This window comes from Bos taurus, chromosome 1 (assembly GCF_002263795.3).
Source record: "Bos taurus isolate L1 Dominette 01449 registration number 42190680 breed Hereford chromosome 1, ARS-UCD2.0, whole genome shotgun sequence".
NCBI lineage: Eukaryota > Metazoa > Chordata > Mammalia > Artiodactyla > Bovidae > Bos > Bos taurus.
The window spans coordinates 127,232,215-127,246,875 of NC_037328.1; the positions used below are offsets into that span (position 1 = coordinate 127,232,215).

General features: G+C 42.1%; 1 protein-coding gene across 1 annotated transcript in view; it reads right to left on the reverse strand.

The window, feature by feature from the left end:
- The window catches only part of LRRC78 (leucine rich repeat containing 78), a 60,832-nt gene that overhangs the window by 4,472 nt on the left and 41,699 nt on the right, over nucleotides 1-14,661 (reverse strand). The window contains exon 9 of the mRNA XM_010801573.3: nucleotides 10,988-11,094. Within this exon, the coding sequence (XP_010799875.1) occupies nucleotides 10,988-11,094 (107 nt within the window). The remainder of the gene's footprint in view (nucleotides 1-10,987; nucleotides 11,095-14,661) is intronic.

Genomic DNA, 14,661 nt, shown 5'->3' on the forward strand with positions numbered 1-14,661 from the left:
ATTGGGAGAGCATGCAGTAGCCCCTTGTTTTTCCTAGGTCTATTTTAAAATTAAATTAATTGATTTAAACTGAGTAATTTAAAAATTAAAGTCAATTTAAAATTTAATTATTAAAAGATTAATTAATTTTGCTGTGTTGAGTTTTAGTTGTGGCTTTCGGGGTCTTCCTTGTGCCAAGTGGGATCTTTTGTTGCGGTGCACAGACCCTCTAGTTGTGGCATGGGGTCTTGGTTGCACTGTGGCACGTGGGATCATAGTTCCCCAACCAGGGATCCAACCTGAGTCCCCTGTATTGGAAGGTAGATTCTTATCCATGGGACCACCAGGGAAGTCCCTTCTTGGGTCCACTTTTGGCCCAGGTGTGTGTCTTCTACGTTCCCTCGTAGAGCAGCAGGTTATACAGATGCAAGTCTGCTAGTTGACTCAAGGGGCCATGCCGAATGTCTAATAAAGAGCCTGGTTTCTCTCACTTGGGCCACTCTGAAGGGGTCACTGGCTTCAAAGGCCTTTGACAAAGGACTGGCTGACTGATCTATAGCAATCTAAAAGAGTGAGGCAAAGACAGCCACCTCCCTGCTTGATCTCTTTTCTCCTCTTCTAAAAGAACTCATTTTTTTTTTAAGTGTAACAATGTGCCCAGCTATAAAAAAAATCTATTTTCCAGTCCTCCTTGGCATTAAGGGTGGGCATGTGACATACTTCTCACCAACTAAACATAAGCCAAACTATCCTGGGAATTTCAGAGATTTTCCTCATATAGGTGCCCACAATTTTTCCTTGTCCTTTCCTTCTTCTGTTGTGGGATAGAAATGGGAGGCTACTGGTGAAGCAGCCACTTTGCAACCATGAGGATAAACCATGAGGATAACCTTGCTGAGGTTAATGGTGACAAAAGAGAGGGAACCTGGGATGTGAATGACATGGTGGAGTGTCTCTTACCTCCCCAGTCTTCCTCTACCTTATTAGACCACTGTAGCTGGTTCTTTTCCACACAGCCAAGTATCATCTCAATAGGTGTGAATCATAGTCATGGAGAGAAACAAAGCTCAGAGTTGAAAAGAAAGAAACAGGATAGGTCCAAAGTAGAGGAAAACAAGGTCTTCAATAGGAAAAAAGGTCCAAAGTCTTGATCACTGAGAAAGGCAGGAAGAGTGTGGGATTCGTGGCTCTGGCTGAAAGGAGTTTCGGGGGTTGGAGACCATTTGAAATGGGGCCAGCAGTATGGTTTGGGGGCCAGCCTGAAGCCTCAGAATGTTGGTATAGCAACCAAACCCACAAAAGACTGTCATGTTCCCTGAACATACTTTCGGTCATCAATTTCTTCTCCTTGTAAAGTTCTACCCATTCTTCAATGCTCAAAGTCCTTAGCAGAAGCTGAGATGACTTAAGATAGTATTAGATACTGAGATGGAATTATATAATGGTGACTGGCATGGTGAGAAAGCTATGCCCTGCTCAATTCTCTAAAAATATTTCAATCAAAATAATGCATGCTGCTGCTAAGTTGCTTCAGTTGTGTCCGACTCTGTGCGACCCCATAGACGGCAGCCCACCAGGCTCCCCCGTCCCTGGGATTCTCCAGGCAAGAACACTGGAGTAGGTTGCCATTTCCTTCTCCAATGCATGAAAGGGAAAAGTGAAAGTGAAGTCGCTCAGTCGTGTCCGACTCTTAGCGATCCCATGGACTGCAGCCCACTAGGCTCCTCTGTCCATGGGATTCTCCAGGCAAGAGTACTGGAGTGGGGCACCATTGCCTATTTGAAATAGTCCCCTTAATTTCTTTTATTTCTCACATAACTATCATTATTTCTTTCAAAATACTTAAGCATTTTCAATCCCCTATTAATTCAGTTTTTAATGCAATATTCCCCCTTTTTAAAGTCCTCCATTTTCCTGACCTAAACCATCATCTGGGACTCCCTTTTCTACACTTCTTCTGATTTCTGGATTCTATATTCTTTGTCTATGTGAATTCCCTCACTTTGCTCAAGTATATTCTCTGGAAGCTTTCTGAGAATGGATACAGAGGAGGTACAGAGTTTGAGTCCTTTCAAGCTACAGACATCTCTAGTTCCCACTCACACTTGGTAAGGAGTTAGGAATGTGTAGAGTTCTCACAGAGTCATCATGGCAGGGCTCCTTTGCCTCTAGTTTTCAGTTACGAAGTCTATGATTTTCCTGACTTCCAGTCCTTTGTATGCAATCTTTCTTTCTCTTTTTATATACTGTTGTGTGTGCTAGTCGCTCAGTCGTGTCCAACTCTTTGCGACCCCATGGTTTGTCCATGGAGTTCTCTAGGCAAGGATACTGAAGTGGGTTGCCATTCCCTTCTCCAGGGGATCTTCCTGACCCAGGGATCGAACCTGGGTCTCCTGCACTACAGGCAGATTCTTTACCAGCTGAGCTAGCAGGGAAGCCCCGTATGTTGTTAGGATCTACCTTTTATTCCTAGCATTCTGAAAGCCATGATTGTCATGCACTGTGCTGAGCACTCAGTGGGCTTTTTCAATATGCAGATTTATGTCCCTTGGTTCTGGGAAAGTTCTTGGTTTATTCCTTTGATAATTCCCTTCCCTCACTTCTTTCTTTTCTTTCTGAAATTATGAGTTAGCTACTGGTGCTCTTAGATTGATCCTCTTGCTCATATTTTCTCACCAATTTTTCATCTCCCTATCTTTTGCTCTACTTTTGAAGACTTTCTTGACTTCGTTTTTCAACATTTGTTTGAAGTTTTTATTTTCACTTCTAATAACCTAATTTTTTTCCTAATCTTTTTTCATAGCATCCTGTTCTTGTTTTATAGATGCATGATCTTCTGTTTAACTGAGAGTGTTTTAACTTATTTCTTTTTAAAGTTTTTCACATAGTCTCTATATCTTCAGGGCTCTTTTATTCTCTTTGTTTCAGGCACGGTTTCCTGTGTTGGAGAATTGCTTCATGTCTCTGGAGATTCTGAGATTTCTGTTCACAGTGAAGCAAGAGGCATCCAAAGGCTGATGGGAAGCTCCTGTGTATGTGCAGGGCTGCTTTGAATGGTGAGGGAGTGGCCAGCTCTCAGCATCTGGAGTTCCTTTCTCTGGGGCTGTTCAGTTTTTCAAAGAATACCCCAGTCTTCTACATGACTATCAGCCTTCTGGAAGCAAGGCAGACAAAGATATCTTGGGTGAAAAGAGGCTGAATCCCAGATGTTCAATGTGTAGAATTTTCCTTACTCCTCCTATTTCTAGCTTCTCATCTAAAGCTCATTGCTGGGTGTCCTGGGTCTGCTGAAAGGCTGTTTCATTTTTCCAGAGAAAACTCCCTAAGTGTTTTCTTTGCTTCTACTCTTGCCTCCCCCGGAATCTGTTTCAATTTAGAGCTGGAATGATCCTGTTAAAACTCAGCTTAAAATTCTCAGGTGCTTTTCCGTCTCTATAGAGTTAAAAAAAAGTTCTCGTAATTGTCTAGAAGGCCCCCCACCCTCCACACTTACTTCTTGGAATTTTTACCTTATTACCTTCCTGTTCTCTCTCACCCCATTCCAGCCCTGCTGGCTGCCTTTCTGGCACTGGAACACACCAGGTAGCCTCCTGCTTTATGACCACTGTGCTTGCTATTCATTTACCTGGAATGCGCATCTCACAGATACTTACATGGCTTGCTCCCTTCCTCCTTTGGGTCTTTATTCAAATGTCTCTTTTCCCTGGCAGCCTCCAGCCCCTGACATATACACACTATCTCCTTTTCTTGCTTTATTTTTCTTTGAAATATAATCTCTATATGATACACAATCATATATATTTTCCTTCTTTGTGAAGTAGCTGATTTAATGTCTGTTATTCTCCACTAGGAAGTAAGCCTCGTGGAGGCAGGAATTCATTGCTCAATTACCAGCATTTAGAATAGGGCCTGGCACACAAAAAGCATTTAATAAATGTATGTGAAAGAAATAAGTATGAATAAATAAACAAAGTGATCCTGAAGTATTCTTTTCAGGATTAGTCAAAAAACAGTGCTGTAAGATGTGGATTGAGACTTGTCTTTCTGTTAAATTTTTTTTTTAAACACATAAAGTTGATGTTTCTGAGGAAACATCGTTATTGTGTGTATTCCATCATTAAAATAGGTCATTAAAAACTCCTTGGCTGGTAAATAAATAGCCTTAGGCTATTAATTTGGATTTCATGAGAGAAGGAGAATTAGAATTAAAAATTAGCGTAATAACTTATTAATTATAAGAACACAGAAGCAATCAGAAGAACATTAGTTCTCTAACCAGTAATATTACTAATTGCTTTTAATGTTTAAAATGATGTCATATTAGGGCTAAATGTCAAGATATTTTCCCTGTAGAATCCAACCAAGTAACCTTGGTTTGAAGGGTCTTTTCTGGTATTCAAACTAACAAATCTGATTGAACTGCTCCAGCAGAAATATCTCATAATTATTTGGTTCAAAATATGAATGCATTCAAACTATTCATATGTATTACCACATTTGGGAAAAGCGGATTTCTTGAACTAGAAGGGACATTTTAACGCTTTCTAAATGACTATTTTCAGGCAGGTATTTCATGATCATCTTCCTACTTATGCAAATTGAACCATTTACCAGGCAAGCACCATGTTTTGCAGCTCCAAATACGCGCTCAGTGATAATTATTTGCCATCAGCCATCTGAGACCACCCATCATGAGCACCCACTGCAGCCTTATAATGTCTCTGGTGCAGTGTGGAATGAGAAAGCTGCTACAGTGCCAAGAAAAACCAAATGAAATCATTGACCTGCCTTCTGTTTATTGAGCCTAAATTAAAGTTAAATTTAAGTTAATTTTAACAGAATAAATCTGTTTAGTTTAAATTCAACTTAAATGGACTAGGAAGTAGATGTTCTGTTTCTCTAAAAATAAAGGGAGGATCTTAAAATCCTGGAATCATTTGATTGTTAAATGGCAATGCAGTAATTTCAGTTTAAAGATGACAGTGGGAAAAAAAAATGACAGTGAAGTAAACAGTAATATTATAATTCTCTCTAAAGCTGCCAGTGTTAAAAAAAAAAAAAAATCTGCAGTGTGAAATTATGTCATGCCTCTAATAAGACTTTTACTATAGAAATGATAGAAGACTGGATGCTTATATCATTTCATTCTCTCCACATAATCTACCAGATAGTGTACCAAGATGTGTCTCGTGTTTTACTAACACTGAGTTTGGATTTTCAAATGTGTCTATGCTGTCTTTCATTGAGCTTTATTGAAAACGATCTTTCTTTGTACACACTGCTATTTTTACAATGGATAACCAATAAAAACCTACTGTATAGCACATGGAACTCTGCTCAATGTTATGTGCCAGCCTGGATGGGAGGGGGCTTTGGGGGAGAATGGACACATATACATGTATGGCTGAGTCCCTTCACTGTTCATCTGAAGCTATCACAACATTGCTAATAGGCTATACCCCAGTACAAAATGTTTTGGTGTTACAAAATAAATAGATAAATAAAATTTAAAAATAAAATAAAATGACCTTTCCTCATTTTTCCACCAGCAGTAAGAGTGGCTATCATTAATTCTGGACATGCGTATTGTGAAGGAGAGGACAGGTGTGGCCAGTACTAAACAGCTGGTTCCATATGTGAGCCTCTCACTTTCAAAGGATTTTGGTTGTTGCTTAGTGGCCCAGTCACGTCCAACTCTTTGTGACTCTATGGACTGCAGCCCACCAGGCCTCCCTGTCCCTCACCATCTCCCGAAATTTGCCTAAGTTCATGTCCATTGCATTGGTGATGCCATCCAGCCATCTCATCCTCTGATGCCCTCTTCTCCTTTTGCCTTCAATCTTCCCCAGCATCAGGGACTTTTCCAATGAATCAGCTGTTTGCAGCAGATGACCAAAATATTGGAGTTTCAGCTTCAGCATCAGTTCTTCCAATGAGTATTCAGGGTTGATTTCCCTTAAGACTGACTGGTTTGATCTCCTTGCCATCCAAGGAGCCCTCAGGAGTCTTCTCCAGCACCATAGTTCAAAGGCATCAATTCTTTGGCATTCTGCCTTCTTTATGGCCCAGTTCTCACAACTGTACATGACCACTGGGAAGACCATAGCCTTGACTATACAGACCTTTGTCGGTAGAGTAACGTGTCTGCTTTTCAATATACTGTCTAGGTTTTTCATAGCTATCCTGCCAAGAAGCAAATGTCTTCTGATTTCATGGCTGCAGTCAGCATCTGCAGTGATCTTAGAGCCCAAGAAGAGGAAATCTGTCACTACTTCCACCTTTTCCCCCTCTATTTGCCATGAAGTAACCGGGCTGGATGCCATGATCTTAGTTTTTTTCATATTTAGTTTTAAGCTGGCTCTTTCACTTTCCTCCTTCACCCTCATCAAGGGCTCTTTAGTCCCTCCTTGTTTTCTGCCATTAGAGTGGTATCATCCGCATATCTGAAGTTGTTGATGTTTCTCCTGTCTGTCTTGATCAGATCAGATCAGATCAGTCGCTCAGTCGTGTCCAACTCTTCTCGATCCCATGAATTGCAGCACGCCAGGCCTCCCTGTCCATCACCAACTCCCAGAGTTCACTGAAACTCACGTCCATCAAGTCAGTGATGCCATCCAGCCATCTTATCCTCTGTCGTCCCCTTCTCCTCCTGCCCCCAATCCCTCCCAGTATCAGAGTCTTTTCCAATGAGTCAATTCTTCGCATGAGGTGGCCAAAGGACTGGAGTTTAAGCTTTAGCATCATTCCTTCCAAAGAAATCCCAGGGCTGATCTCCTTTAGAATGGACTGGTTGGATCTCCTTGCAGTCCAAGGGACTCTCAAGAGTCTTCTCCAACACCACAGTTCAAAAGCATCAGTTCTTCGGTGCTCAGCCTTCTTCACAGTCCAACTCTCACATCCATACATGACCACTGGAAAAACCATAGCCTTGACTAGATGGACCTTTGTTGGCAAAGTAATGTCTCTGCTTTTGAATATGCTGTCTAGGTTGGTCATAACTTTCCTTCCAAGGAGTAAGTGTCTTTTAATTTCATGGCTGCAATCACCATCTGCAGTGATTTTGGAGGCCAAAAAAATAAAGTCAGCCACTGTTTCCACTGTTTCCCCCTCTATTTCCCATGAAGTGGTGGGACCGGATGCCATGATCTTCGTTTTCTGAATGTTCAGCTTTAAGCCAACTTTTTTACTCTCCACTTTCACTTTCATCAAGAGGCTTTTGAGTTCCTCTTCACTTTCTGCCCTAAGGGTGGTGTCACCTGCATATCTGAGATTATTGATATTTCTCCCGGCAATCTTGATTCCAGCTTGTGTTTCTTCCAGTCCAGCGTTTCTCATGATGTACTCTGCATAGAAGTTAAATAAACAGGGTGACAATATACAGCCTTGACGAACTCCTTTTCCTATTTGGAACCAGTCTGTTGTTCCATATCCAGTTGTAACTGTTGCTTCCTGACCTGCATACAGATTTCTCAAGAGGCAGGTCAGGTGGTCTGGTATTCCCATCTCTTGAAGAATTTTCCACAGTTTATTGTGATCCACACAGTCAAAGGCTTTGGCATAGTCAATAAAGCAGAAATAGATGTTTTTCTGGAACTCTCTTGCTTTTTCTATGATCCAGCGGACGTTGGCAATTTGATCTCTGGTTCCTCTGCCTTTTCTAAATCCACCTTAACATCTGGAAGTTCACGGTTCACATATTACTGAAGCCTGGCTTGGAGAATTTTGAGCATTACTTTACTAGCGTGTGAGATGAGTGCAATTGTGTGGTAGTTTGAGCATTCTTTGGCATTGCCTTTCTTTGGGACTGGAATGAAAACTGACCTTTTCCAGTCCTGTGGCCACTGCTGAGTTTTCCAAATTTGCTGGCACATTGAGTGCAGCACTTTCACAGCATCATCTTTCAGGATTTGGAATAGCTCAACTGGAATTCCATCACCTCCACTAGCTTTGTTTGTAGTGATGCTTTCTAAGGCCCACTTGACTTCACATTCCAGGATGTCTGGCTCTAGGTCAGTGATCACACCACCGTGATTATCTGGGTCGTGAAGATCTTTTTTGTACAGTTCTTCTGTGTATTCTTGCCATCTCTTCTTAATATCTTCTGCTTCTGTTAGGTCCATACCATTTCTGTCCTTTATCGAGCTCATTTTTGCATGAAATGTTCCTTTGGTATCTCTGGTTTTCTTGAAGAGATCCCTAGTCTTTCCTATTCTGTTGTTTTCCTCTATTTCTTTGCATTGATTGCTGTTCTTCAGCTTTCTTATCTCTTCTTGCTATTCTTTGGAACTCTGCATTCAGATGTTTATATCTTTCCTTTTCTCCTTTGCTTTTCGCTTCTCTTCTTTTCACAGCTATTTGTAAGGCCTCCCAGACAGCCATTTTGCTTTTTTGCATTTCTTTTCTATGGGGATGGTCTTGATCCCTGTCTCCTGTACAATGTCATGAACCTCATTCCATAGTTCATCAGGCACTCTATCTATCAGATCTAGGCCCTTAAATCTATTTCTCACTTCCACTGTATAATCATAAGGGATTTGATTTAGGTCATACCTGAATGGTCTAGTGGTTTTCCCTACTTTCTTCAATTTAAGTCTGAATTTGGCAATAAGGAGTTCATGGTCTGAGCCACAGTCAGCTCCTGGTCTTGTTTTTGCTGACTGTATAGAGCTTCTCCATCTTTGGCTGCGAAGAATAGAATCAATCTGATTTCGGTGTTGACCATCTGGTGATGTCCATGTATAGAGTCTTCTCTTGTGTTGTTGGAAGAGGGTATTTGTTATGACCAGTGCATTTTCTTGGCAAAACTCTATTAGTCTTTGCCCTGCTTCATTCCATATTCCAAGGCCAAATTTGCCTGTTACTCCAGGTGTTTCTTGACTTCCTACTTTTGCATTCCAGTCCCCTATAATGAAAAGGACATCTTTTTTGGGTGTTAGTTCTAAAAGGTCTTGTAGGTCTTCATAGAACCATTCAACTTCAGCTTCTTCAGTGTTACTGGTTGGGGCATAGACTTGGATTACTGTGATATTGAATGGTTTGCCTTGGAAACGAACAGAGACCATGAACAGTATGAAAAGGCAAAATGATAGGATACTGAAAGAGAAACTCCCCAGGTCAGTAGGTGCCCAATATGCTACTGGAGATCAGTGGAGAAATAACTCCAGAAAGAATGAAGGGATGGAGCCAAAGCAAAAACAATACCCAGCTGTGGATGTGACTGGTGATAGAAGCAAGGTCCGATGCTGTAAAGAGCAATATTGCATAGGAACCTGGAATGTCAGGTCCGTGAATCAAGGCAAATTGGAAGTGGTCAAACAAGAGATGGCAAGAGTAAATGTCGACATTCTAGGAATCAGCGAACTGAAATGGACTGGAATGGGTGAATTTAACTCAGATGACCATTATATCTACTACTGTGGTCAGGAATCCCTCAGAAGAAATGGAGTGGCCATCATGGTCAACAAAAGAGTCTGAAATGCAGTACTTGGATGCAATCTCAAAAATGACAGAATGATCTCTGTTCGTTTCCAAGGCAAACCATTCAATACCACAATAATCCAAGTCTATGCCCCAACCAGTAACGCTGAAGAAGCTGAAGTTGAACGGTCCAGCCTGGCATTTCTCATGATGTGCTCAGCATACAGGTTAAATAAACAGGGTGACAGCAGACAGCTCTGTCATACTCGTTTCTCAATTTTGAACCAGTCAGTTGTTCCAACAGGGTTCTAACTGTTGCTTGTTGACTCCCATACAGGTTTCTCAGGAGATGGGTGAGGTGGTCTGATATTCCCATCTCTTTTAGAGCTTTCCACAATTTATTACGATCCACACAGTTAAAGGCTTTGGCATAGTCAATGACAGAGACGCAGATGTTTTTCTGGAATTCCCTAGCTTTCTTTCTCTATGATCCAGCAAATGTTGGCAATTTGATCTCTGGTTCCTCTGCCTTTTCTAAACCTTGTTTGGACATCTGGAATTTCTTGGTTTGCATAAAGCTGAAGCCTAGCATGCAAGATTTTAAACACAACCTTACTAGCATGGGAGATGAGTGCAATTGTCTGATGGTTAGAACATTCATTAGTACTACCCTTCTTGGGAAATTGGGATAAAGATTAACCTTTTCCAGTCCTTTTCCAGGCCAGACCCAGTGGCCACTGCTGGGTCTTCCAGATTTGCTAACATAATGAATGCAACACCTTGATGACATCATCCATTAGGGTTTTGAAGAGTCCTGCTGGAATTTCATTGCATCCACTAGCTTTATCAACAGCAATGCTTCCTAAGGCCTACTTGACTTCACTCTCCACAATGTCTGGCTCTGGATTACAAAAGGATTACATGATAAAAAAATACCCTTAATGCTCTCTCTGTACCTATCACACTTGAGCCATTCTTTGATGATCCAGGAAGCATATCAGAATCTTATGAGGGCTGTTACTTTAGTTTTCCAGTTGATACCTGGAGAAATCTTTGCAGGTCGGGTTGGGAGAAAGAATAGAGAACAGGAGACAGGTCCTCAGAGAATAGGTGAGGATAAGAGTTCAGGGCTTCCCTGATGACTCAGTTGGTAAAGAATCTGTCTGCAATGCGGGAGACCCAGGTTTGATCCCTGGGGAAGATCCTCTTTGGTATTCTTGTCTGGAGAATTCATGGACAGAGGAGCCTGGTGGGCTACAGTACATGGGGTCGCAAAGAGTCAGACATGACTGAGTGACTAACACTTTGACTTTTCAAGAGCACAGGAGAAAAGAAAGAGCAACAGCAAAAATTTCATTTCAACAACATTTATCACCTAGATCAAAGACTACATATCACATCCTAAGAGCACTAGAACTTAATGCAAATCACAGGCCACACAATGGTGGCCAGCCTGTGACAGTGATCCTGGTCATCACTTAGCTCCAGCCAGTTGTTCAGTGGAAAAAGTGGAGCAAGTTGTGAGTAGTGCAGCATTTGGGAAGGAGTGGATGTGGACAGGTGAAGGGGAACACAAACTGAAAACACCTACCTGTCTTTCTGGCTCTCAGTGCTTCAAGTAGGTCAACAGCAGCCTTTTCTCCCAGGACATTGTTTCCAAGGTCAATCTCCTTTAAGTGGACAGAGTATTTGATCAGGCTGACCAGAGAAAGTGACAAAACAAAATGGTGTTGTACCAAGCATGGTTACGCAAAGAAACGCAATCCAGTTATTTTGGAGTATGCTCTTTTTTCTTTTTTTTTTTAAGGTCCTCTCCACCGCCCCTCCCCTCCCTCCCAAAGATGCGGCACTGACCCAATTTGAAACTGAAGACATCCTGAATACAGTTTCCCCCCCAGTTTAATCTCTCTAGTTTGGGTGCCTCTCCTAAGTAAGCTGGTACGATAAGGATTTTAGCTGCCTTAAATATTCCATGCATTTATTTATTCAAAAGATATGGCGTGTTATTGCACAGTGCTTCTCAGTCTTTTAGATTTTACACACCAGTAAAACGTCAGATAACTGGGGGGTGGGGAGACAGACAAATGTCACTCGGGCAACTTTTGGTAGGTCTAATAACTTTCACCTAGTAACACTATAGAAGAACATACATTTTTATATAAAATTAGGAAGAGTACAGTCTCACAATAAAGGATTTTTAAATTGAGTTTTAAAAAACGTTTATTGATTTGGTTGCGTTGGGTCTTAGTTGCGGCATGCAGGGTCTTCCGTTGAGGCACAGAGGCCCTAGTTGTGGTGCGTGGGTTCAGTCCTTGCAGCGCGTGGGCTCTCTGGTTGTGGAACGTGGGCCCCAGAGCACATGGCTCAGTAGCTGCAGCGCATGGCTTTAGCTGCTGTGTAGCCTGTGGGATCTTAGCTCTCCCACCAGGGGCTGAACCTGTATCCCCAGCATTGCAAGGTGGATTCCTAACCACTGGACCACCAGGGAAGCCCCCAAGGTTAGCTTTTTAAATGAAGTAAGTTTAGCTTTATGGAAAATGAACACTCTACCTATCTTTATTTTTCTAGTTTCTTTGAGGATCATTGAAACTTCATTCATTTTCTGGCCTTGGCCTGCCAAATGGACTTAGGGAGTCTCTGGCATTGTAAGGGGCATGGAATCTGGGTGAGGTCCTAGGTTCTGAAGTCCTAGGCTCTGGATCAGCTTTTATGTTTTGTCAACTCTGTGATCATGGGCAGGCCACAAGCCATGTTGGGTCTTATCTTCCTCATCTGTAAATTTGGCCTCAAAAGGGTGAGTTTGCCTATTTCACAAGGTTGTGGAAAAATAGAACGAAGCCATTTTTATGAAAGCATTTGCAAAATGCAATACCAATGATGCTATTAATTCTGAGTGTATAGTTACTAAGTGCACATTAAGTGCCTGACATTGCAGGGACTAAAAGCAATTTAACACATGTTCTTGGGACTTCCCTGGTATTCTGGTGAATAGGAATCCCCTTCAGCTGCCAATGCAGGGAACACAGGTTTGACCCCTGGTCCAGGAAGATTCCACACACCATGGAGCAACTAAACCCATGTGCCACAACTACTGAGCCTGTGCTCTGCAACCACAGAAGCCACCATGGGGAGAAGCCTGCACGCTCCAACCAGAGAGTAGTTCCCGCTTGCTGTAACCTGAGAAAGCAGGAAGGAAGACCCAGGGCAGCCAAACATAAATAAATAAGTAAATAAATAAAATAAAAACAACCCATGGCCTGTGCTCTGAAAGAAATTATCATAACTATCAATAAAACAATTTTAAGCCTTTACCATGTGCTGGGGATATGAAATTTCAGTTAGGGTCAGTAGTGAATACAAGGCCATTCTCTTGCTACCCACAATTTCTATTGATTGAGGAGCCAGAATTCAAAGCCAGGACTGAATGGTCTTGCCAGACTCTGCCTCTCGATCTCACTCCCAAGGAAACAGTCTGCCTAATCAGGACTTGACAAGCTTTGGCTTCCTGAACTGCCTGACTATGTCCAATTCCTTCAGAGAAGATGAGGGAGAGCTGGGATGCTTCAAGGAGGAAACGGAGAAAGAGAAGCACCAAAGGAGAATGGAGGGTGTTGAAGACAAATTTTACAACTCAACCATTCTATATCTAGGTCTGATTCCGGATGCCATGGATTTAACCACTATGCTTTGGATTTACGGAGCATTCACTATGCATCAGATATGATCATGGCCACCCACATGTTTAAGTACTGTGCTTGGCACAATGGGGCGTTCCAAGGGTATGAGTGGGGCTGAAAGCCAGCCAAGGTCTGTTTGCCAAGTCCTGGGCATGAAGCATAGACCTGGAAGGGATAACTTCCTCTGACTCACTGGTGAGAGGAAGTGCCTTTTAATTCCTCTACCCAAAGGGGCACTTTTTCTAACTCATATAGAGGTGCTAGTTGGAGCCTTAGGCACTACATTTAGCACCTCATATATGATCTCATTTACCCTACAACAATCTCTTTAGTTAGAGATTGTTATTATCCCCGATTTTACAAATGAGGGACTGAAATACAGAGAAGTTATTTAACTTGCCTGAGATTAAATTGTGACACAGGGATGTGAACGTAGGCAGTTTGCTTGAAAATAACCATGAAGTATGATTCAAATATACCAAGGAAATGTTTGAATTTTCATTAGTTCTTAATATTTACAGTTTGATTAAATATTAAAAATAATAACCATGAAGTTTGATTCAAATATACCAAGAAAATGTTTTAATTTTCAGTAGCTCTTAATATTTGCAGTTTAAAAAAGACAACAAAGAGATCTAAGTATTTAGTGTCAGAACTAAAAAAAACAAAAAGATGCAAAAGGAATTCCTGGTCCTGGTGCACATTGTTAAGTTGTATTTATAACCCTGTCACACACGGCCAGCAGCTGCACAGGACCCTGTGCTCAGAAGGGCTCCTCACTTGGTTAAGTGCTCTGTCATCCTCTTGAAATGCTTAATAATATTTGAACAAGGGCCCATGAGTTTCCATTTGCACGGGGTCCCTACAAATTCTGTAGTCAGTTCCTGTTGTCACGTTTAGTGTGGTCAGAGAAGAAGGTAAAATCTGACAGTCAGCGTTAAGTAATTATATTGTTCTGTCAGCCCTATAGACCACTGTTAGAGGAATCCTGGTCAGAGGGAGGTGTGGTTCATGAGATGGGGAACCAGCAGGGTTCCTTCACCCAAACCAGCATTTGAGTTTCTGCCTTGAAGTCAAATCCTCTGATACTGCCTTTTGGGGTAGGCTTAAGCAGCAGAGTTAGGTAAAGACTCATCACACACAAAAGGCATATCTCTTGACCCTGGATCAGCTAATCTGAAGGTGAGGCTAGACCCAGGTGCTACCAAGGGTGCATAGTGCCAGGAGGCAGGCAGTTGGTTAGTGCCCCACGATCTCCATCACCAAATCTTACCCCAACATAAATGCATATGCATAAGCCACCCCAAGTAAACATTTAATTAAGCAGACCCATGGAGCTGATTTTGCTAGCAGGCCCCCTCACAAGTCCCTTGCCTCCTCATTCATCCACTGAGCTCCTCCTTTGTAAATCCTCAGGACATTCAATGATAAAAGGTGAGGAGCCATAAATCTGTTCTCCAAAGTGCTCCTGGAGCCTGTTTGCTCATCCTCCAACTTGGTCTACAGCTGGCCCAGAACTGGACTTGCCAGAGTGCGGGTGGAGGGTTGTGAAGATGGTGCTTCTACTTCCAGGGCATCAGCCTGTCAG